The sequence below is a fragment of the Physeter macrocephalus genome, chromosome 9 (genome assembly GCF_002837175.3).
Source record: "Physeter macrocephalus isolate SW-GA chromosome 9, ASM283717v5, whole genome shotgun sequence".
NCBI classification, from domain to species: domain Eukaryota; kingdom Metazoa; phylum Chordata; class Mammalia; order Artiodactyla; family Physeteridae; genus Physeter; species Physeter macrocephalus.
In genome coordinates, this window is record NC_041222.1 from 88,549,857 (window position 1) to 88,576,566 (window position 26,710).

At 37.2% G+C, this 26,710-nt stretch overlaps 1 protein-coding gene across 7 annotated transcripts in view; it reads right to left on the reverse strand.

The window, feature by feature from the left end:
• Positions 1 to 26,710, reverse strand: part of AUH (AU RNA binding methylglutaconyl-CoA hydratase) — a 174,802-nt gene that overhangs the window by 67,150 nt on the left and 80,942 nt on the right. For all 7 annotated transcript variants that reach the window (XR_003681316.2, XM_007109401.2, XM_028494170.2 and 4 more), the window contains 2 exons: positions 12,169 to 12,261; positions 10,438 to 10,494 (listed from right to left, as the gene is read on the reverse strand). Coding sequence is in view for 6 of the 7 variants with exons in the window: in XM_007109401.2 (XP_007109463.2) it covers positions 10,438 to 10,494; positions 12,169 to 12,261 (150 nt within the window). In the remaining variant the exon portion in view is untranslated. The remainder of the gene's footprint in view (positions 1 to 10,437; positions 10,495 to 12,168; positions 12,262 to 26,710) is intronic.

The window sequence follows — 26,710 nt, forward strand, 5'->3', positions numbered from 1 at the left end:
ATCCATGGATTTTGGTATCCACAGGGGGTTCTGGAACCAATCCCCCTTGATAGCAAAGGACAACTATAATTTACACATTTAGTAATACTCAATGGATGACTACCGGACCTGTGGTCTCAAACTGTGGGAATGAGAGAGACAGTCTCTGGCTTCATGAAGCTTCAAAGATTTGTACCGTTTTATATTTTACATTTAAATTTATGATTTTGAGTTCACTTTGTACAAACTGTGAGATTTAGGTTGAAATGGGTTTTTTTTCCTCTTTTCTTTTACATATGGATATCCAACTTTTCCACCACCATACTTTCTCCACTGAATTGCTTGTGTGAATTATCAATTATCAACCAGCCATATTTGCACAGGTCTACTTCTGGATTCTGTTGTGTTCCACAGATCAAAGTGTCTATCTTTTCCCCAATACCACACTGGGTCTGCAGGCCATAAATTCTCTTAGTTTTCCTTAATCTGAGAATATCCTTATTTCACCTTCATTCCTAAAGGACACTTTATCTTGATACAGAATTGGGGGTTGACAGTTCTTTCCTTTTAGCAATTTAGAAATACCATTCCACTTATTTCTGGAATCCATTGTTTCTGATAAGGAATCTAATCACTCAAATCATTGTTTTCCTATAAATAATATTATTTTCCTTTGACTTTAAATATCATTATTATTAGTAGTAGTATTTGGTCTTTAGTTTTAAGCATTTTGATTATGACATGTCTGGTCCTGGATTTCTCTGGGCTTATCTTGTTTGGGTTCACTCAGTTTCTTAAATCCTTAGTTTATGTCTTGCACCAAATTTGTGAAATCTTCAGCCATTATTTCTTCAAATATTTTTTTTCTGAACCACACTCTTTCTCCTTTCCTTCTGAGACTCTTGTGACACAAATGTTAAACATTTCAGTATTGTCCTATAGGTCCCTGAGGTTCAGTTCATTTATTCAGGTTTTTTGTTTGTTTGTTTCTCTGTTACTTAGATTGAGTAACTCCTATTCATTAATCGTAAAGTTCACTCACTCTTTCTTCTGTCATCTCTATTCTGAAACTTTCTATATTTCCATCTGTTCATGTGGGTAAGTCCTAAAATTTTGAAGTCCCAATATTATGTGCTGCCTAACACCTAGGGATATCAGGTGAACCACAAATGGCCTGACTACAAGTTCTCCTCCCAACTCTGCTCCAATGAATTAAGTCCCCTAGAAAAACAACCTACCTCTCATCAGGAAGAGTAGGCATGGTTCCTACTTATTCCTGGGGAGAGGGTTCCAGGTTCCTGCCAGATTGTGAAATTATTCAAACAAAACCAATCACATCCTCCCTAAGGAACCAGGGGGCACACCACCCTCTCATCACTACAAAGCCTGCCTCCCACACTCTGTTTTTTCACTGTTCCCAAGCACAACCTCCATGTGGTCCTGTGTGCCATGTGGTGGCTTCCCCTGAGCTGTGAGTACATGTGACTAAGAAACTGCTATCAATCACATCTGTCTAGTGTCAGGCAACCTGTCATGTGTTTGGCCATCCCCAGAGTCCCCAGCGATCTTTCCATTTGTTTATGACTATATACCCAGTGTCTACACCAGTGCATGGGTCAACAAGTATTTGCAAATTAAGTGAATAAATATACCTGGAACCCAGCGTGTGAGCAAAGGGGGCAGCAATAGGAGAGAAGGTTAGAGAAGTGCTGGGGACCCACGCTGCATGTCTTATAAACTGAGGCTTATAGCTGACAGAATTCACACTATTTTCTCAAACTCACAATTCCCAATTTCAACTGCTTTATTCATGTTTGATTCCAACAACTTTATAATAGAGCAGTTATGATACTTGTACACATGTTTAATCTCTCCTACCAGATTTTAGATGGGCATTTTAAAGGAACACTGCTGAGTCATCTATATCTATACCTGTATCTACATCTATTGATATATCTGTTTCCTCTACAACAACTAACAATATGTCCTGTCGACAAATAACTTCCCCAACCCCCTAATTAGAAAAAAGTAAAGTGGTCACTGAATACATTTTAAAAGTACAAAGAAATGAGACTGCACAATGTATGAGGTGTGTTCGTAAATGTACTAGACTTCAGAGAACAGAACGAGTGCTGGCATTTAGAGGTCACTTAGGAATCAGTCCATTAAATCCAGCAGTGCTATCCATTGCTCACAACACTGGTAAATGTTTGACATTATATAAGCCTCTTAAGAAAAACAGTCTTATTTTTATTGTTATACTTTTCTTCTTCCTGAAATAGTATGACCTTATTAATCAGATTTGGCACCGAAAGGTCTCTTGCTATTTATGAAAATCAAATTCACCCTCACAGGATCAAGATGAGTCACTGCTGAAGATATTCAAAAGAATAAGCTCAGATTCTGATGTATGTTCTAAGAAGATTTCAACAAAAGTTATAAACAAAACTTTCCAAAATGACTACTGTGTTCAGGACAACACACACACTGGATTTAAAAATCTGTCATTACTTCATAGACGCACCTTAAAATAGAGTTCCTGGACACCATGCCAAGAGACTGCCTTATTGCTAAACACAGCCTACAGTGAGACATGCAGTGATGTCCCAAACCCCTCACCCTGGGGAGGAGAAAAAGACAAGACTGGGGTCTCTCATTCTGGTCCTGTGAAAACTGAGCACTCTCATTTCCTTCCTTCCTTTTTTTTTTTTTCATAAAAAACTCATTTTTCTTTCTTCCTTTCTTTTCTAATTTGGGAAATAGTCAATACCAATGATAATTATTAAAGATTCTTTTCCTGAAAACTTTCCCAGAAGAGAATACTAAAAGTATACGCACAGTCAGTCACCACCTTAACCAACTGATCAAAGTTATTGTCACCCAATATGGGACAACCTAACTTTAAGTGCCATCAAATGAAAAGAAAAGAAAATATAGAGCATGGCCCATTTAGTATTCTTGGCAAAAATTTTTTATCATAAACCTAAACATGAGGAAATAACTCAGTCAAATCCAGAATGTGCAAACTTCAATAATTTGCCTGACTTCTTTTAGAAAAGATTAGTGTTAAAAAAAAAAAAGAGATGGAAAACTTACTGAGATTAAAAGAACAAACAAACAAAATTGCAATGTGTGACATTTAAATGAATCCTGAATTGGAAAAGCAAAACAAAAAGACCACTACAAACAAAACCTGAGGTAATCTGAATATTAATAATAATGTTAATATGTTAGGTGTTATAACAGTGTTGTGGTTATATGAGTCCTTTCTTATTCTTGGGAAAAGCATACTGAAATATTTAAAGGTTCACCTTTAAATTATTATTATTTTGAAATGGTTCGGCAAGAACACAATGGATGTATATATGAGAGAGGGAGGTGGAGAGTGGAAGGAGAGGGGAATTGGGGGGGACAGATCTTGGCAAAGGGTATAAAGAGTTTCCTTTTACTGCCTTTCACATTTCCTAAAGTTTGAATAGTTCCAAAATAAAAAGCTAGAGAGAATGAAAGAGAACCACAGGGCAATGGAAATACTAGACATCTTGTCCACAGTGATGTATACCCAAGCAAGAAGCCTTAACAGTTTTCTTAGATATAATAAGGTTTCTTGACATATACCCCAAATCCTCTAGTAGAAGATGTAAGAAACAGAGGCCAGGAATAAAAGAATCTGTTACCATTTTCTGTGCAAACTTACAGAAATTTCCTAAACTGTCAAATAGCAGAATTCTAATCCTCTGAACTTGTTTTACTGCATTCTTATAAATGTATTAAAGGGTGGTATTTGTTTGGGGAGCTATTTCCAAAAGAGAATTTTATTTTCTAGTACTGGAGCATTCTCTCAGTTGGGAAGAAGATAGGAAGTTTAGCTGCTTTCTTAAAGGTGAAAATAATAAAGAACAGAGTAGGGCTATTTAGTGTATAAAAATCCTTAATATTATTTAAGAATATTACAGGAAGATCCTAGAGTAACAATATTAAGGATTTTAAACTGGCTTTAAATCATTAACATCATATTTTATAATATCTGTCTATACTTAAATATATATATATTACAAATAAAAGTACTAGTTTAAGTATATGACAGTCAATTACATTCCATTTTTATTATATCTGATATAATACAACTTAAAGAAGTTCAATTTGGCTTTAGTATGTTTCCACCTTCCTTCACATCTTACTTTTCATTAACTATGTAATTTTAATGATCAAGTAAAAACTGAAATTTAGAACACTAATCTAAAACTTGCATTACAGCAATGGTCCATTAATACGCTCACTAGGACTATTACTATATCTGCAAAACAATCGCTTTATAATTTAACTTTTCAGAAAATTTACAAAATATACCTTAAAAATAATCACGCTGTTATTCAGACTCAAGTTCAAGTGAAAAAAAAAAAAAGGATGAAAGAAAACTAAATGCCAGGTTTTGATTACAGTTTCCCAGTAAACTGCTATCACAAAAGTGCAGAAGTGATAATAATATGACAACTATAAAAGCATCAGGTTAACTCTTTTGTGGCTGATCTAACATACAGTAAATCCAAATGGGGAGAGAGTTTCACTTGGATTAACATACGGAACCATAAGCCTGTCATAACTTAGAATTAGACTTACAGACATATTTCTTCTAAACTGGATGGAGTTCACACATTTTCCCCGAAAATATTTATTTCATCCATAGTATTAAAAAGGAAAGCAAAGCATTATTTTTTTTCCACAATACTCTCCCTGTATGTGAATTCTCCCCACTTACATTCTACCCATCTTCTATTTGCAACCACCCTTGTCTGAAACAGATGAAAGGCTGGGACCACTGACAGTGAAGAAAGGCTCACTGATGAGGGTCATGAGCACCTGGCTGCTCAATGAGCATCTACAACAGGAAGCAAGTTAGGCATCACCAAGAAGGGAGAAAAAAAATTCAGTGTAGTCTACTATGTCTATTATAGTAAGCTCTTTATAACACTTAACAGCAATGTTTACAGTCAAAAAAAAAAAAGAGGACATCTCAGAGATCATTTTAGACATAGCAAATTCACCAATTTAAAAACAGTTTTAAGAAAAAAATAAGCAGTATTTTCATATGAGGATCACCTAAGACAGCAGTCCCCAACCTTTCTGGCACCAGGAACCTGCTTCGTGGAAGACAATTTTTCCACGGACCGGGGGTGGGGGGGATGATTTCAGGATGATTCGAGCACATTACGTCTATTGTGCACTTTATTTCTATTATTATTACACTGTAATATATAATGAAGTAATTATACAACTCACCATAATGCAGAATCAGTGGGAGCCCTGAGCCTGTTTTCCTGCCACTAGATGGTCCCACCTGGGGGTGATGGGAGACAGGGACACCCAAAGTGTGTTGCTTATGCCCAATCTACTCTGTAATCTCTTTTTGGTTGCTGTCACTGCAGAAAACCCTGCTTCACAAAGATAGGTTGTTGGAAATGGAAGCAGGGTTTTCAGTGTTTTTGTGGCAATCTCAGGATATTCCGCCTTGACTTTAATCCAGAATGTATGGAGATTTGAAGTTGTCTCAAACATACTTTTGAGGCCACCCTCATTTGTGACCTCAAGCAGTTGATCCTCTGCTAGCACGCACAAAGTCAATTCACCTGGCTTATTCACAAATGGTTCGCGGATCTATTCCTTCCCAGTTCGGGGGTCTTCTGTGGTTGGGAAGTAATGCTCAAACTCTTCTGAAAGATGAGATAGGTGATCACGCACCAGCTAGGAGAAAGAAGGCCCTGGCTCCGTCTCTTTCAAAGTCTCTGCTAATGTATGAAACACGTCAAAAATCCCAATGTGCACTCGTCGCCCCCATAATTCCAGTTTGGCTTTGAATGCAGCCACTTTATCTGCCGACTTGAACACAGTTGTCATTCTCCCCTGAAGTGACAGATTGAGTTTGTTGAGCAGGTTGAATATGTCACACAAGTAAGCAAGTTTTGCGACCCATTCTGTGTCACTGAAATGTGCTGCCAGTGGTGACTGTTTTTCTAAAAGAAATTTCTGGAGTGGCTCTCGTAACTCAGAAACTCTGGCCAGTGATCTACCTTTAGAAAGCCATCTCACTTCTGTGTATAAGAGAAGACGTGTGTGCTCTGCATCCAGCTCCTCACAGAGTTGCATGAACAGACGTGAGTTAAGGGCACGTACTTTAATGTGGCTGATAATTTTAATCACATCCTGCAAAACATTATTAACTTCAAGTGACATTTTTTGGCTAGCCAGCATTTCTCTATGGATGACACCGTGCATAGACTTACATTCAGAAGTGACCTCTCTGACCCGAGCAGTAAAACCAGAAAGCTGCCCAGTCATGGCAGCCACTCCGTCCGTGCATATACTGACACAAAATGACCAATTCAGTTTTCCTGATATGTAATCATTCAAAGACATAGTTCTGCAGCTGTGGTGTTGGTTGGCAACAAAAGCGCACATAATATATCCTCATGCACATCCTCCTGAAAAATATATCGCATAAAAACAAGCACTGTTGCCTTGTCAACATCAGTAGACTCGTCAACCTGGACTGCGTACCACAGTGACTCATTAATCCTAACTATTGTGCCTCAATATCCTCTGCTATTTCATCAATTCATCTAGTTATGGTGCTAGCTGAAAGAGGAGCATGTGCCACCTTTTGAAATGCAGCCTCTCCTAAAAGTTCACGGCAAATGTCCTTAGCAGCAGGCAGGATCAACTCTTCACCAATAGTAAAGGGCTTCTTAGCTTTAGCAATGCAGTTAGCCACTAAGAATGGTGCTCTCAGAGCAGACACATTTGATGAAGTGGTGGCCTTCAATAACTGCTTCTGTCCTTCATGCTCACGTTTTTTTTTTTTCTTTTGAAAAATTCCAAAGGCTTGTCTTTTGATGCAGGGTGCTTGGTATCCATGTGGCGAAGCAGTTTTGAAGGTTTCATGGCTTTGCTGGATAGCCAGTCACCACATATTATACAAAGCGGGCTTGGAGAATGTGAATCACCTGTTGTAGTGAACCCATAATTTAAGTAGGACTCTTGGTATTTTCTTTTAAATGCAGCTTATTTTTTTGTTGGCCATCTTAGAGTCTTCTGCTGTCTCCTCATTAGGTCTCTCCCCCTTTTCAAAGAAGCTCTCCGGTGACGTTTGTTTTTTACTCATTTTGGCTAGGGTTAGCTTGTGGGCTTACATGTGACTGAGACAAGTGTGCAGTGTGGGAAAGAGGTGCAGACGGAAGTGGTAAATAAAATAATGGGGGCTTCCCTGGTGGAGCAGTGGTTGAGAGTCCGCCTGCCGATGCAGGGGACACGGGTTCGTGCCCCAGTCCAGGAAGATCCCACATGCCGCGGAGCGGCTGGGCCCGTGAGCCATGGCCACAGAGCCTGTGCGTCCGGAGCCTATGCTCCGCTAAGGGAGAGGCCACAACAGTGAGAGGCCAGCGTACAGCAAAAAAATAAAAAATAAAAATAAAAATAAAATAATGGGCGGGCCACACACAGACTAAAATAAGTATCGGATTCGACTTCAAGCCTGCCACCAGATACAGCTGAAGTACATCAACTCACTTGCCACTATAAAGCCTGCTACCAGATGCAGCTTAATTGTCACTTGCCACTCACTGATAGGGTTTTGATGTAAGTCTGCAAGCAACTGATTTATTATGGTCTCTGTGCAGTCAGACCTCTCTGCTAAATATAATCTGTATTTGTAGCCGCTCCCCAGTACTAGCATCACTGCCTCAGCTCCACCTCAGATCATCAGGCATTAGATTCTCATAAGGAGCGCGCAACCTAGATCCCTCACATGCGCAGTTCACAGAAGGGTTTGCGCTCCTATGAGAATCTAATGCCGTCACTGAGGCGGTATGCGAGCAATGGAGAGTGGCTGTAAATACAGATGAAGCTTTGCTCCGTTGCCCGCTGTTCACCTCCTGCTGTGTGGCCTGGTTCCTAACAGGCCATGGACCAGTGATGGTTCATGGCCCGGGGGCTGGAGACCCCTGATCTAAGAGAAAGGGGAGGAGAGAAATGAAATTGGAGAAAATATCTGTGGATTAAAAAAATTCTTCTATGCGCAGGACAGAAGAGGATTTTCTCCATAAAATTTTCAGAAATAGCTCCTTTAGAGATACTTAAAAAAAAAAAATCCTTACTTAAAACAAACTGTTCTGCTATTATTTAAAAAAACAAACAAACAAAAAACAACAGGCTTTACTTGGGGTACTTTCATAGCCATAATGCTAATATAAGACTGAAGCAAAAATTGTGCATGCACCTCTTATTATCTAAATGTGAGTAAGTGGCCTTATACAAAATTAGATTCATTTTCAATAAAAAAATTCAGTACTACATAATTACATGCACTATGAGCTATAAACTTGAAAGCTTCATTATATTAAAGGAGCAACTAATATTCCTTCAGACTCAGAAAAAAAGGGAAGAAAACAAAAGGACAGAAAACTATCCTTTATAAACAAATGGAAAATGTTAAAGCATTCTGAGTTTTATAACAAATAAATTTGTTAAGGACCCCAGAGAACTTAAGTACCCTGGGAAGAAAATGCTAATTTCTATACCTATTATGACACAGGCAGCTCCCAAGGGAAGATGGAAGGAGCTAAAGCTACCACCCTCATTTCTTAGTATAATCAATTAAGCTTTTTGCATCTAATCAAACCCAACTATACTCTCACACAACAGTATTATCTTCTGGTGGTTTTAATACAAAACATTTCATACCTGGAACTTGGTAAATATTCAAATTATCAAGTTCATTTTCCTTCCATCCCCTATCTCTGCCACCTACTAATTCCCTTTCCAAAAAAATTACTTAAACATTAAAAAGCACTGTATTAGTTTCCTAGGTCTGCTGTAACAAAATTACCAAACTTGGTGGCTTACAACAACAGAAATTTATTCTCTCATAGTTCTGGAGGCCAGAAGTCCAAAATTAAGATGTTGGCAGGGTTGATTCCTCCTGGAGGCTCTGAGGAAGAATCCCCTAGCTTCTGATGGCTGCCAGCAATCCTTTTTCTTCCTTGACTTGCAAATGCATCTCTCCAATCTCTGCTGTCTTTGTCTTCACAAGACCTTCTTCTCTGTTTTTTCTCTTTTTTGAATCTTCTCCTCTTCTTATAAAGATACTTGTCATTGAATCTGAGGTTCATTCAGATAATCCAGGATGATCTCATCTCAAGATCCTTAAGTTAATTACATCTGCAAAGACCCCTTTTCCAAATAAGGTCACATTCATAGGTTCCAGATTGACATATCTCTCGGGGGGCCCACCATTCAACTACAGTCACTATCTTTCTAGGCTCAGGCATATCCTAATTATGAATAAATGCTTACTTCTTTAAAAGAATTTCAGAAACATGTCATATCATCCTTTTTCTAAACCTTGTATTATTTCACATATTTTTATCTGATAATTCTTTTCAGTTGGGTCTATTTTCTTATAAATCCTTTTAGCGTTTTCATGAGTCACTGTGAAAAAGACTGGCGTGGTAAAACAGGTAGATAGTAAATGCTTTTACCTACAAGAATATTATTTTTGTGGATTACCAAAGTAGAAAACTCAGTGAGTCTTATATATTGATCTGGGTAGTCTTCAGTTTCACTGAATTATGTTTTAATCTCTACCTATACACCTTGACCAGGATAAATATTCTTATAATGATAAGGTTAAACATATAATTTTAACTTAGGTACAAAGGAAGTGTTCGAACACTGCCTTTGATTTTTACATTATTACTGTTATTTCATTCATAAACTAATAAGTTATCAACGTGCACATCCTCAGGTGAAGTCAACTTTTTGAAAGAACGACTTCACAGAATGGGAATGTCTCCAAATTCTCTGCATCAGATGAAAGAACAAAAATTTCAGTCTTATCTGGTGATGCAGATTTCATTATCAATGGTGGAAAAGTACTTTCTTAAATGAGTCTTCCAACAGAAGGTGCTCACCTTTTTTGTAGTAACAGAAGAAACAACACCTCCTCAGCTCCAAATTCAGGCTACCCACCAACTCTAACCTTTGTCCAGCTGCAGAGAAACACAAGCAAGCTGGCACGAAGCCTGGGAAGCCCTGCCCCTGCCTCCACTGGGGTCTGACTGTGTGTATAAAGCTCTCTGAGGGCGCACATATTTACATACTCACATAAGAGTTTCAAAACATCGGTGTTATCCTTCAAGAATAATGTGACTGATGCAATAATCTTAAAGTTCAGAAATCTAACAGAAAAGCACAGGACACAGCACAAAAAGAGAGCAACAGGCAACACGTCTGCAATCTTCACACCTATGGAAGCTAAAGAATGCATTTTGAATAAAGACTCTGCTACAGAAGCAAACAACACAGCATTAGTCTCTTTACCCAAAATGTTGCCTTTTCAACTAACATCTTTTTGCCTTATGCTGTTTTGAGGAACAAATCAAGATGGGCGTGAACAATTCATACCTCCACCAGGAATAATTGCCAACTTTGTTTCAACCAGGCCCATTTTTGCAGAAGAAGCTAAAAAGGAAAGAAGAAAATTAAGTAACATCCACATCATCAAATTCAAATATGATGACCTGAAAAAGTTAGGAAAATAAGCTACAAATATTCTGTTTACTAATTAAATTTGTGTCAAAAATCTTTTTAAAAATCACTTCAGAAGGCATTTAGTTATGGAAATAAGTAAACATTCTAAATGATATATATTAAGAGATTCACACATTTTCTGTTAAAAACTGCTTGGCAGAGAATTAATTTTTGATGCAGAAAGACCAGGGTTGTGACTACATAATTTGACCTGATTCTGCCAAGTCATGTTTGAAGGCTTGGATCTCATTAATTATTCAGGATGAGGAGAGAGGCTGTGTCTGACAAGTATGAATTCTTTAGCTGCCTGAACAGTCCTCCAGATCAAACAGCTTAATATATCATATCAGATATGGCAACTTTTCAAGACCAAATCTCTAGTTACTTTTGACAAATGGCTTTGCTGTTCTGACAGCTGGACAGGGGTCCTCTTTCCATGTTTGTTTTCACGGCTACTTTAAAACATCTTAATTATTTATTTATTTGCATATCCAAATGTACTTGGACTACTTCCCATATCCTGATTCCCAGAACTTGCATTCTTTCAGAAATGGATTGCGTGTAACTTGGCTTTTCAGTTTAGAACCTAATAATCTCAGTCAAGAAAACAGAGATCTAAAATAAAGTGAAAAGGGGGAAAAGTACACATGGATTAGCAAATGCAAATTCCAAGAGCCAGTTACCATAAAATTAGTAAAAACATAATTATATTGACTCTACATTTAACAGGCAGCTCCACCAGAAGAGACAGTGGGAACCAGGGGAAGAACCGTGACAAATATTTGCTGCCTACTTCGCCCAGTCCTTGATCCCAGACCCCCTGTATGTCACCCCTATAAGGGACAAGGATACAGACAGCACTGTGACCATACAGAAGACAGTGTTGAGGACAGCACTGGCAGCATGCAGTACGCTGGCAGGATAACAGAAGTGAGAGCTGTGACGCCAGATTGCCTGGGTTCAAATCCAGCTCATCATTGATCTGGGTCTTGTTTCTTCACCTGTCTCTGCACTAGCTTCCTCAAGCACCACAATATGTAGCTATCTCACAAGGCTGTTAGGCAGATTAAGTGAGCTAATATGTGTCAAGTATTAGCTGAACAACAAGTCAATGCTCAGCACATGGTTAGCACTAATTGTTTCCTTCATTATTCTCATAAACACTTCATCCAGTCTTCAGAAAACCATGCAGGAAGAAAGTGAGCCTCAAAGAGATTAAGTTATTACTACTATAGCTAACAATAATTATGTGCTTGGACTAGTCATATGCTGTACACGAACTCATTTAATCTTCACAACAGTAACCGTCATTTCCCCCATTTCAGAGGAGGAAACTGATCTAAAAAGGGCAGGACCTAAGATCCAAATTCAGTCTGTCTGACCCAATTCCTGTTCTCCTTTCTTCCTGCTAAGACTGAACAAGATACTATAAAAGACTGTTTTCTTAACTGGCAATTTTAAATACTTCATTAAGCCCAACAGGTGATTTTTTCTACATGTCCTATTCAACAACAGGAAAGAAAATAAAATATTTGGAACGATCTGAAGAGTAAGCACAAACCTCATTTTTAAAAAGTTATGTTTTTATATAGGATTAATTCTCACCTGCTACTCTTATATCACATGCTAAAGCCAGTTCAAGTCCACCACCTAAAGCGAGTCCATCTATTGCTGCAATGGTTGGCACTGGAAGATTAGCTGAAATAGAAAGAAAGATTTTATGCTTCTTCAGTAAGAGTGTTACCTTACTATGCAATTTATTTTACATTTTTTCTGTGAATATAATTTTAAACGGAATATCGTCTATAGACTTTTGTATCCCTTTTACTTTTAACTAAATAAGCATTTCATTCTTCGTTATTCTGGAAAATGTAATGATCGTATAGGGTTTCATCACATAAATATGCAGTAATATCTTTAAATATTACCATATTATTGAAATACATTCATAAATATTTTCTGTTGAATTAACAGAATCACAGTTCTGATTCTGTAATCTTCAAGCCTGAAGACTTTTATGAGACGTTCTGGTTCACACAAATTTCAAGTTCAAATGACTTAGGTATAATGCAAAATTCATGACCCTTTATAGGTTACCTTGGTGCTCAGAATGATAGAGCTTCATTCAAAGAAGTAATACATCTACTTAAACAAGACAGAAGCAGTCCAAGTGGTTGCTGGGCATCAACCCGCTAGTTCTACCATTTGGCAATGAGTATGATGAACAGTAGCTAGAAAGTGATCAGGCTCTATCAAATACCACACACTTCAGATGGAAGAGACACTGAGAACCTGCCCAAAAGCATGACTGGGAAGGGGTAAGCCAATCACAAAACTCAAAGCCAGATTTTCTTTAGTCCAGAAACACTATTATTTTAATGAAACTTTTGTAAATATACAGATTTCATTTTTTATAAGTAGTTCAAAAACTAACTGGTTAATTATTCTGTGAAGCAGAATCCTTTCTATAAATTTTATTTTGACTATGGGAATGTGAAGTTAGGCTGAACAACCTTAACATATGAATAAAATGTGGATATTAAAAAGGTACCATCTCCTAATTTGTTCTCACCACAAAAAAGAAATAATAATTGTGTGACATGATGGAGGTGTTAGCTAATGCTACAGTGGTAATCATATTACAAAATGTAAATACATCAAATCAACACATTCACCTTAAACTTACATCAATTATATATCAATTTAAAATAAATAAATATATAAAATAAAAAAATACCATCCCTAGAAGTCTACTCTTCCATAGGTATTCTTTTTTTGTTTTTTTGTTTTGTTTTGTTTTTTTGCGGTACGTGGGCCTCTCACTGTTGTGGGCTCTCCCGTTGCAGAGCACAGGCTCCGGACACACAGGCTCAGTGGCCATGGCTCACAGGCCCAGCCGCTCCGTGGCATGTGCTATCTTCCCAGACCAGGGCACGAACCCGTGTCCCCTGCATCAGCAGGCGGACTCTCAACCACTGCACCACGAGGGAAGCCCATTCCACAGGTATTCTGATATGTGAAATTCCTCAGATAGAGAGCTTTATTCAAATTTGTTGAAGTACACTGAGTTTTCTTCATACGTGAAGAAATTTATCAAATTTATTCTAAGAGCAAAGCTGAAATGGCTGGGATAGAGCACATACAGATGCTGCCACCTGAGGCAAAAGCACTACTGATAGAGCAGGGATGAACGGGGCTTGGGAACAGGGCATATTTCACTATTTGTACCTATCCGAGCATTTTGGGGGGAGGTGGAAGCTTGAAAGGACAGGACAAATTCAAAGGTGCTCCATACAATGTGCTTTACAGCACACCTGGTAAAAAAATGAATAGACAGCTACGTCAGTGTTTACAGTCAGGAAATGAGTTTAATGAAAAAATAAAATCTAGTTATTTTATCTGACAAAAAAGAAAAATTAATAAAGTAATATAATGGCAAATTAATCCAACTGGCTCCCAAGGTCACCTCAAGCCACTACAAGTACAACGGAATTACTGTTACACAGCTCCCAATCCTCCTTCCTTTCTACAAAGCTAACTATAGAAATTATCATATTTCTAGACCCCTTCAATCTGCTACCTCCCCATTCTCAAGTCTCTCCCATCAAAATCCTTCCCTAGGCCTCACTGTGGCCTTGGCTCACCTCCATCTAAGACAAGCGTCTAGAGAGAACAGAGTAAACGCGTTTCATCACTTCCACTCATCTCCACCTCACAGCTCTAGTCCCACTCATCTCACCGAGACCGTTCTCGCTCCGCTTACCAGTGACACTATGATATTGTCCCATAACCAGTGGGCACCAGTCCCTATTAAACTCGTTGCCTCTGAAGATCAGAGACATAAATCCTGAACACTCCTCCTCCTTGAATTCCTCTCTTCATTTGCCTGCTGGGTTCCTCCCCCTCATTTTTCCTGCCTTTCTTTCTGCCTCTGGTTATATCTCAGCCTTCTTCCTCTCTCAATAGAAGCTCTGCCCAGTAGGTCTCTTTCCTATCCTTAACTTTTACCATCTGTAATACCAATGATATACAAATCACCACTTCAAACCCAAACTTCTCTCTAAACTGTATCTCTACAGTTACCTGCCTGTTGGACATCTCTACTTAAATACTTTATCATGTTCAAATCAACTTCCTGTCAATTCTTCTTCTAGATTCTATTTCACATTCACCAAGCATCTCCATTCACCAAGTTACTCAAGACAGACACCCAGAAGTCATCCCAGATGTCCTCTTTTCCAATGATCTTACATCTAATTGTTTTCTAAGTCCTGTCTAACAGGTCACATTTTGGCAAATCTCCCTCCCTTTTATACAGCCAAAGTTCTGGGCACCCTCATTTCACACCAGCAGGAGATCTCTAATTGACCTCCTTCACCTGCAAGGTGCCCCTTCCAATGCATCTTCCATATTTCTTGCAGGATAATCTTTCTAAAGTGCAAACAGGGTCATGCTCTTCCCCTACTTAAAACAGTACAATGATTTATTCCACATTCAGGGTAAAAACTGTGAAAATTTTAGCATGGCACAGGAGGCACCTGATGAACTAAGTCTGCCCACCTGCCCAAGCCCTTCTCCAACCTCGCACACCTACTCTGTGTTCCAGCCCCAAACTACTTAAAGCACCTTCAGAAGTCATTCGCATCCAAACCTGTGTATAAGCTGCCCTCTGCCTGGAACGCCTAGCTAGTCCCTAATTATCTTTCAAGGCAATGCTCAAAAGCCCCTTGCTTTACGCTTCCACGGCACTCCTCTGTACACACTTTTCCAGAAGAGCATTCACACCACCTTACTGTCCATTCAGAAGTAAAGATGAACATCACATCAATGCTGGTCAATAACATCCTTCTTACCACTCTGGAACAAACAGCAAGATTTTTCATTGCCTCTTCTAACTCCGTTAATTCTGGTATTCTCTCTATTCTTCTTCTTGTTATTAACTTCTTTCATTTAATACTTTAATGGAACAACATGAATATATGCAGCCCTATGGAGCTACAGAAAAGAAAAACTGCAGAGTTCCTAAGATGGAGAGAGCAACAGGAAAAGAGTGGGGTATTCCCTCCTTGCTGTGTGAAAATGCTGGTCAACAGAGAGTGTCTTCAGCACTCACTAAATATCTGCTGGAAGCTGACGTGTCAGAAAACAAATTAACAAAAATGAGTTTAAAGGGCTTCCAAAATCAAACCCAAGCCTGAAATATGTGTACCACCAAGTTCCAGTTTCTGAAAATTTCAACTCATGGTAAATAGGGGTTATTTCATATTCCTTAGAATATTTTTTTTCCCTAAAAATAGGAACAAATTGATGTGATATATATGGAAAGGAATTTTTCTTCACATCAAACTGTGCATTGAAAATGTAGACTAAATAGAAGGGTAAAAGGAATAAAGTGACTGTAAATTACAAAAGAAATACTCTATCACTTTATAATCTCTAAAGCATAATGGAAAGAACACAGGAAAAATTCCTGGTCATCTGTAATGTTCTTAATACTGCAACACAAAAGCAACGATTGCCTCAAAAAGACATAACGCTTTGCTCTACATTTTTATTAGTTAATATTCTCAAATAAATATTATACTTAAAAATCACACTTAGCCAATAGAAAGTTAAAAAGCACCATTTTTTCAGAAGTATAAAATGTCACTAAAGAAAAAAAGTAAAAACACAAATGAAATTGATTAACGAATATATATCCTTTCCCTTCATTGTGAGAAGTCTATAACAAACATTATTTTGATAAAATAAAGTGATGGGGGAAGGGGCATGTTCAACAGACAGGTTTCAGGTTCTACATGACTTGAAGTATGAGGATGGGGTTTATATAATGCAGTGGTAGGAAAGGAGGAGAAACAAACAAATGCAAACATGCTGACCTGGGAGATGAGGGCACTGGTGGGAAGGGGCTAAAATGAATCATCTCATGCTAAAGTTTTTCTTAATTCTGAAGTTAGAAAATATAATACTTTTCTGCTATATGCTTTACTTTCTGGAAGTAAAGAAAATTATTGTTAAATGTGACAGTTAAGAACTTAAGATATTTTCTCAAGCAGATAAAAGTTTTTAACATTGCAACTTATATAAAAATATATAATAAAAATGACAAGAAATGTGGGGTCCTTATATTACAAAGAACACGGAAAATAGGGTATTAATACTCTCAAATCATTAAATAGGTAAACTACTTGGTACTTTTGAATATTAACATAAATTAGCATTCTGTAAAGCTGACTATAAAATTTTTCCTACTAAAAGAATTATTTAAATAGAACTGAATTAGCATTCAATGAGTAATTAAATTTCAATCATTTTACAATATTTTAAGTCCTGAAGTTCTATATAATCCTAATTTTTCCCTGAAAGATGTTTTTCTTGTAAACTTTTTTCAGGAAAATATAAGTGACCTCAAAGTACATGCTAGTTTCATAGTTACCTAATATGCTTGTTTTTATACATAGTATTTCTTCTACTTGGGAGCACTTAATAATCTTAGAGAAAACTCAATAAAACAAACAGCTGAAAGGCAGATTATCAGTTTCAAAGAACCGAGAAATATCAAATTGGCAGTTGTATCAGAGTGCGACTGAATGAAACGGGAACCGCCACGAGCAGTGGCTATTCCCAACAGCAATAGGAAGAAATGATGACTCAATGTGTTATGCAACCAACAGGATTAGATACTATTTTGAGTTTAGCACCAGGAAATGAGCCAGGTATGACAAAGAAGATAATCGTCCTTTGAATTCTCCTAAAAATATAATTAAAGCAAACAATTAAAGTGTTGCTATTTTAAGAGAAAATAACTGAGCTACAAGGCAGGCCCTGTCTACTTCAGAGTCTGCAGGACACCCTCTGCGAGCATAACTGGAGTCAGAGGCCACGAACGTGGGGGAAAGGCAAGTGAGGGGCTCCTTTCAGCTCTGAGATAAATACAGTACATAATGCAGGTTTTCAGATGTTTCTTGAAAAACATAAACAATGCGATTATTAAGGGACTGCTAGTGTCAGTCATGAGTTTTAAATTTGGCTTTGCTTGAAAAATAGTGTTCTTATAGAAAACACCGAATTAAATATTTCAAAACAAATGCCCATCTAGTAATACCGGAAGTCTGACTTCATTGAAATCATTCAAGGAGAATAGAAATAAAATCAAGGTTAACTGAAAGTTATAATAAATTCCAAATTATCCCTAATTTCAGCTAAAACTTTAACTTCAGGTTAAGTTGCCATCACCAAGTTTCAAAGGAAGCACAAAGAAAATAAAACCACTCCTGCCCAAAGCCTGCATGCTGGCTACACGTTGGCTCTCTGGAGGTCCAGCCAGGGCAGCTGAGAAAGGAACAGGCCTGACTAGACGCCAACAAACACACTCACCTCATCACACCGGGGGCTGGAGGCCCACAAATGGGAGCCACCCTTCCCAGGACTCAGAAAAGTGACCACTGCGCAATCTGAGAAAAGCTGCTTGATTTTTCTAAGCCTACCACTTACGCACATGCCTTCCTATCTTTCTACGCAGCTACCTATGGATCTAGCAAAATAGTAGAAAGTGCTTACTATGTCTGGCCACTCTCCTAAGCACCTCAGAAATATTATTTAAACCTCCCACCAGCCTTATGACATCAGAACTATTACTGGGTTGAGGAGGTGCTGTTAGTTGCCCAGGATAATAGCCACAACTGGAGCACAGGTGGTCTGGCTCCAGGCTCTCCCCTCTACCCATTATTGCCTATCACCAGTTCTTACAGCCCAGATCCAGAGTCCCTGAGGAAGGACTCAGCATTGTTAGCCATACTTTCCAAAGGACGTGCAACCATGTACCTGAGGAAAGGGAAATGCTGAGACTCCTAAGAAACTCTGACAAGCAAACTGGTTCTGTGCTCTTCTAACTCTTGGAAACCTAGAGCAACACCACAGTTCAGTGGATCCAACTGGGGAAACCTCAGGAGCCAGATGCAAGGCACCAGTCAGATGACTATAACAGAGTTCTGACTCGAGTTTTCCCTGGGAACCCCTAATCCAGACTGTACCCAGTATATGAATATATAGGTTATTAAAGTAGGAAGAACCAACACCTGAGCATCCCCTTCCTACCAAAATTCCAAATCAAATAAAGCCTCCCTAGGGGAAATGCAGAGAGGGGATGCTGCTGAGGTTAAGTCCCCACACGCTCCCATCAACAGCCTTGTCTGGGAGATTATAATAAGTGTAACTGAGTAATGACTTCCACTGTCAACTGCTACTTCAGATGGAATAGAGCCCCTGGCACTTCAAATGCTGCTTGACAAGGCAAATGTAGTTATTTTGTTGCTAATAAAAGTAGAACACTAGAAGTAGTTTACTTTTTGACGTGTAGGAAAAAAAACAGCCTTACTGCCTTGCTTCATTAACTCTCAGGGTCTATATCCTTGCTCTTCAAAGTGGGGTTGTGGACCAGCAGCATTAGCATCGCATGGAAGCTTGTTAAAATTGTAGAATACCAGGTCTCACCCAGACCTACTAAAACCAGGATTTGCATTTAAAAGAAGATTCCCAGGCAAAGCTCTGGATACCTCCTCTAATCCCCAGAGAACCTGACAATCTCATCAATCCACAAAATTGACAGAAAGAAGCAGTAAGGGCCTTAATTCTTTGGGTAACAGTAGTAAAGGTAAAGATGGTCAAGATTTACATACAAATATTTGTAGCAGTTTATGTGTAACTGCCCCAAACTGGACACAACCCAAATGTCAGCATGTGGTACATCCATACAAGGGAACAATACTCAACAATAAAAATGAACCAACTATTGATCCACGATAAACATGGATGAATCTCAAAAAAAGTATGCTGACTAAAAGATAACATACAAAATTAATGCATACTGTGTTCCATTTATAAAAAATTCTCAAAAGTGGAAACTAGTCTCTAGTGTTACGAAGAAGTTCTCTAGTTTTCTGGGGACAGGTGCAGGGCAGGGAGGGGAAGAAGAAAAGGATGACCAAGGGCCATAAGGAAACTTCTGGGGGTGATGGATATGTTTACCATCTTGATTATTGTTATGTTTTCACAGGTCGCAGTTACCACACTGTACGCTTCAAAGTTGCAATTTATTGTATGTCAATTACACTTCAATAAACCTGTTTTTAAAAAGTATATGACTTGATTAATACAAAAATGATAAACAAAAGAAAGTACATTAGTTCCCTGATCTTTTATAAACAAGAGAGATATAATTTCAAATTGATAAATCAAGTAATACAGATGATTCAATTTAGAATTATAAAGAAAACAGTAAGAAAATATGATGGGATAAGAGAAAGGTGGGAGGAAAGAATTTAAAACTGGAAATATGCCAATTCCATCACTGCTCATAGTAAGAAGTCAACAGAACTTTCTAAAGGAACAGAGGACCAAGTACACTACATAAAGTTCTAATAATAAAGATAACCAGGTGACACAAAAATACAACCCTTTCCCATTATTAGAATAAACCTATAAACAGAACCATGAAAACACACAGCATATTTAAGATTATTTTTTTAAATGTAAAATCACCAAAATCAGAAGGCATAGGAAATCATAATGACAGACCTAACACCAAACATATCAATACAGTTAAGAAGCTATAACCATCAAGTAAGAAAACGACTCCAACTGGATCACAAAACAAAACCCAGCTAACAAGCAGAACAACAGAGAAACATCTAAAACAAAACAGAAAATAATATTTTAAAAATATGAAAGATGTCAAATACACAGTCAAATACAAAGAAAACATCTAATAACCTTAATAAATAAGGGCAACACGGGGGTAAACATTAAATAAACAAACAAAAAAGGTACTTATTAAGGCTTAATAAAGCAAAAATCCACAATAAGGATCTAGCAGTGATAAAATACCTATACACCAAATAACACAGCATCCACAAAGCAAAAACACAATAAATTCAAAACAGTACAAATGTCACAGCCATTCTCTGACCAATATGCAATAAGTAAACTAGAAAATAACAACAAAACTACTAGCTAATTATAGACAAACACATATGGGTGGCCTGGAGGCACATTTTCTTCCCCATTTTAGTAACCTAGCAGAGAGTTGGCTCAACGTGTGAGGATCAGTTTAGCAGGAGTGCAGGCTCCAGCCACCTGCCTCCAGAGGTACTTTCTAACAAAGCCACTCACTTTCCCAACTGGAAAGTGTCCAGTGTACATGGTCATACAGATGTTCTCTTCTTCCTTGACATACTAAATATATACAGCATTACAGAGGTGGGTTCTCCTCTCCTATAACTTTTGCCCCCAAATTTCTTCTACCCTAACAAATTATTTTTTATCTAAATGGCTAATTCAAAAATGAATAAATGGGCATATTCTTGAATCAACTATTCCCTCCTTCTTCCTTCTTTTGGAAATGCACCTGGCCTCCAAGAACACAGGTTCTCCTCCATGCCTACATGAAAAGTGCCCTGTGAGTTATGCAACGCTGCATCTGGGCCAACTGCTGTGGGAGGTGGCCAGAGCTTCACTGTAGCTCTGACTGGGGTAAGCTGGTCTAACGCTGGAGATCCAAATGAGCAAATCTCATCAACAGATCTAAAGCCACAACCTTCAACTGAACAGTGATAAAGATCATATCAGTAATAAAGACAATATTTTGCCTTTTTTTCTACTTTTTATTTTATTTTTCAATTTATTCCAAACCTCAGAGAGGATGATTTCTATTTATTAAGGCTCCCTCAGATACCCTAGTAATATGTATAATGATATTTTCTGCATTGTTGTTTATAATAGTAAAAACTAAAAACTACCTATAAGCCCATCAATAAAGGAATAATTATATACATTATGGTATATCCATAGCAAACAATACTAGGAAGTCATTTTTTAAATTGCAGTGATAAAAATCCACATTGGAGAAAACTAGATTCTAAACTATTCCCAGAAATAATTTTTCAAATACAATGTCTACCACACAGCCAAAGAATAACCAAGGAAACAAGATACAGTAAGAACCGGTAGAAAAAAACAATTAAGAACAAAAAGATCCAGGTAAAATTGAGATCCAAAATCATCAAACACTGATTGTCAAAGACATAAAGCCAAGCAGGAAACTGTAAACTATAAAAAGTGACAAAACATTTTTTAAAGAACGAAAACAAAATGAAATAAAATAACTCAAAGTTTATAACAAATCAGGTGCAGCTTACAAGAAAACTAGTGAGCTGGTAGATGGGTGACAAGAAACTATTCACAGAGAGGTAAGGAAAAACAAACAGATGGAAAATACAGAGATAAAGGATATAGTAAGAAGGTCTAATATATGTCTAATTGGCAGAAGATAAGTGAAATAAAGATCCACATGAATGAGTTTAAAATAAAGCAGTGGTTTATACCTACTAATCCCAAACTCCCAATTTATCCCTCCCCCACCACCTTTCCCCTTTGGTAACCATAAGTTTGTTTTCTATGTCCGTAAGAATAAGAATACACACACACACACACACACACACACACACACACACACACACGTGTATATATTAATATATAACTGAATCACTTTGCTGTACACCAAAAACTAACACATTGTAAATCAACTATACTTCAATTAAAAAAATAAACTAAAATAAAGCAGCAAATTAAACCTGAATAAAAAAGGAATTAATAAAAACCAGAATAGGGAATAATAAAACAGAAACAATAGAGAACAAAGCTCAATACAGATTTTTTTTTAATGTATAATGAAACTGAAAAGCGTCTGGAGAGACTGATCAAAGGAAAAGAGAAGACATGAATTACCAATATCAGGAATGAAAAGGGGACATCATTGTTGGTTCTCCTGATATTTAACAAATAAAAGAATATTACGGATGACTTTAAACCAATGCATTTGAAAATCTAAATGAAATGGATAAATTCCTAGAAAACTAAAAATTTCCAAAAATAAAATTAAAAAACCTGTTTATGTGGTTCTTTTCATATATACACGTATGTTTGTATATAACCTATAAATCAATGTATGTATGTAAATATATATTCAAGTAAAAGCCAGGAAAAGGCCCCAAAATATACATATTAAATTAGTATATTAGCAATAATTACTTATGTGGAGAGAAAAGGAATGAGGGAAAGCTTCTGAAAAGGGTTTTAAATTTTTACACATACTCAGATATTACCTGTGGAATTAAAAGCTAACAACCATGAAAAAGACAAAAAAAAATTTTTAATGATTTTTTGGGGGGGCTTGTCAAATTCTAGAATATTCTAGGGTAATATTTTAGAGTAAGTGACAGAGCTTGGTTGATAAGCCCATTACCCCTGCTATAGTTAGGTAAACATTGTAATTTTTACAAAATTACAGTCATAATGTAATTAACACCTAATGAAAGTCAGCAAAGGCAATAAAATTCCAAAAAGAGAAAAAAAAACATCAGTTGCATACTGTGATGTGTAACTACTCTATTCTAGATCACAAATCAATAAACAGGGGATGTTAACAACTCATAAGGGAAACAACTGATTCCTAGATAACTGTGTCAGTTTTCCATCATTCTTGGCAAGAGGATAAAGGAAACTAAAATTGAGATCTGTAAGTTACAACTTGGAAAACTAATAAAGGTAGCTAACTAGAGTATTTCATTAATCAATCTTTCACATACCATAATTCAGTACTTCCAATTTCTAATTTGTAATAACATCAAATGGGGGGGAGAGTAAAATATAAACTGGATTGCATCCAATCTAACTAAATTAATTACTGATTTTTAAACAGCTCAACCCGCTGACCAACAAACAATTCTGCAAACTTTGAAAATGTTCTTTACTAATCAATTCTTAACACACGACATCTAAAATAAAAATCAAAAAATCATTTAGGCAATAGCAAGAAAATATAACAAGTGCATAATCTCTCAAATTATAACAGTCACTGTGGTAACAATTAAATATTTTCAGAATCAGCTTTATTTCAGATAAAGTAAAACAAAAAAGAAATCTGAAAAAGCTTTGAATTCTATAATGGTGAAAACTTAAACTGCAGGAAAAAAAAAAAAAGAAACCCTCTGGATTTTTCGTGAATAAGTATCAGATGCCTCTAAATCAAATGGAAAGCTTAAAACGGATATACCTAGAAATTATGAAAGCTCTTTTGTATTCATTACTCAAGAATCTCTAAATCCTGGGAATTCCCTGGTGGTGCGGTAGCTAAGACTCCGCACTCCCAATGCATGAGGCCAGGGTTCGATTCCTGGCCAGGGAGCTGCATCCCACATGCATGCCGCAACTAAGAGTTCACATGCCACAGCTGAGGAGCCCGCCTGCCGCAACTAAGACCTGACACAACTAAAAAAATAAATATATTTTTAAAAAGATTCATTTGCTTTAAAAAAGAATCTCTAAATCCTAAAATGGGATACTAGAAAGAGTTTTGGGTGGATTTATAGCTTTATAAGCACATTTCTTAGTTTAACATTTTATGTAATTAAAAAGAATATAATGACTAAATGCATGAAGGGACAAAAACACTTTAAACTTCGGCAAAAAATTATTATACTTTACTCATATTCAAAAACTCTGAATTTACACCAGAGATTATTATTAAACCATGATAAATTAGCATCAGAGACTAATATTAAGCCACGATAAATCAGACGTTATGCTTCACAGAAAGGTATATATATATACATTTATATATATATATAAATGTATATATATATTTTTTGTGTGTGTGTTTTTTTGAGGAAAACTTTTCCAAATACTCTCATTTGTAGTTTACTTACAAGAAATCAAATTATGGGAAGTATTTTCCATAACCAGGATAAGTTTCAGATAACTAGTTTTCTCTAAACGGATTTACAACCAAAAAGCCCAGCAAGTCAAATTAGGGTGCCTCCCAAAATTGCTTTGGGAGCTTTGCTAAGCGATGGAGCTTTTTCATCGTTTGCCAGCCAAATGAGCAGCTGCCCATAGTAGCCTCAACACTTGTTTCCAAAAGGGTACATGGTTAAAGTCACCAGTAATGACCATGTTGCAAAATCCAAGTCAATTCTTTAGCATTCACCTTACCTGACCTATCAGCAGCTTTTGATCAATCAGTCTTCATGAAACACTTTCTTCCGTTGGGTTTTCAGAATACTGTTTTCTTCCTACCTCCCTACCCTGGCTGATCCTTCTCAGTCTCCTTTATGGTTCTTCTTTTTCATCCCAGACTTGACACATTATGTCTCAGGTTTGGCAGACTTCTTTCCTCTCTACAGTAACTTTCTAGGTGCCTCACCCATTATCAAGCCTTCACATAGCACCAACATTCTGATGACTCCAAAATTTACATCTCAAGCCTGGACTACTTGCCTAAACTCCAAACTCCTATCTTGTTGCCTCCGTGACATCTGCACTTGGATGTCTACTAAGCATCAACTAACTTCACATTTCAAACTTGAACTCCTAAGCTACACCTCCAACTCTAAACCAGCAAAGCGGCAGCTATCCTAATTTACGAATCAGAGTAACTAATCAAACTGCTCCCTCCATGTTCCTTCTATCATCCTCAGTCACATCCTGGAAACAACATGAACTGGGATGGAAGAGACAGAATCAAACTCAGGCCAGTACAGGCCTAATTCTTTGAATTTTAGGTACAGGCAGACAGAAAGGTATTCCAGGAGAGAATCCAATCTGAAGATGAGAGGAAAGCAGTACAACTTGGGTCACCTGTCTACACCAATGGGATCCCAGTCAATTTACTCTTTCAACTGGGGATCTACCATGCCAGTTACTATGCTAGATACTAGGTACAGGTGGAGGAAAAAACCCACTATGTTCTCACAACAGAGAGGAGATAGGAAAAGTACCATACAGTAGAGAGAGGACTAGAATCCACATCAAGAGATTTACAAATGGTATGCCTTAATAAACATATATCAAAACAATTCATAGAAACTCACTAGATTTGGGGAATGTACAAAATTTAACTTTTCTACAACAAAATAAACATCTATGGCAATGTCTCTGAGAAAATGTTATGCTGAGCTGATATTCTTACATAAGAAAAACTTTATATTATGAAATATAACTTCTAGCTTAAGATAAAGATGACAGAAAGAAAGACAGATCATGTAGTTACGAAAACATTAAAGAATACTCTCTTGTACAAAGCTAGCCAGGCTGGGATAGGCAAAGAGTTTGATTCCAATAACAAACCCCTGCAGAAAGGCAGCAAAGATAGAAGTCTGACAGAAGTGTGTTTCCACTATATTGTGGTGGGTTTTTCTTTATTTTTTAATTATGAGTGACTTGTTTTGTATTGCTTTGAGCCTTTCAATTCTAAAATTCAAGTGAAGTGTGTCTCAATTCTAAAATTCAAAATCATGCCAACATATACCCTGAGAAAATCATAATTCAAAAAGAGTCATGTACCAAAATGTTCATTGCAGCTCTATTTACGATAGCCAGGACATGGAAGCAACCTAAGTGTCCATCAACAGATGAATGGATAAAGAAGATGTGGCACATATATACAATAGAATATTACTCAGCCATAAAAAGAAATGAAACTGAGTTATTTGTAATGAGGTGGATAGACCTGGAGTCTGTCATACAGAGTGAAGTAAATCAGAAGGAGAAAAACAAATACCGTATGCTAACACATATATATGGAATCTAAGAAAAAAAAATGTCATGAAGAGATTAGTGGTAGGACAGGAATAAAACACAGACCTACTAGAGCATGGACTTGAGGACATGGGGAGGGGGAAGGGTAAGCTGTGACGAAGTGAGAGAGTGGCAGGGACATATATGCACTACCAAATGTAAATTAGATAGCTAGTGGGAAGCTGCCGCATAGCACAGGGAGATCACCTCTGTGCTTTGTGACCATGAGAGGGGTGGGATAGGGAGGGTGGGAGGGAGGGAGGCGCAAGAGGGAAGAGATATGGGAACATATGTATATGTATAACTGATTCACTTTGTTGTAAAGGAGAAACTAACACACTATTGTAAAACAGTTATACTCCAATAAAGATGTTAAAAAAATAATAAATAAAATTATTTACTTCTTTTGCTCCAAAAAAAAAAAAAATCATGCCAACAAAAGTAAAATAAATGAGAAGGACTACTTGAGATGAGGTTTATCCCATAAAATTTACATAAGATTTTTCATACAAAA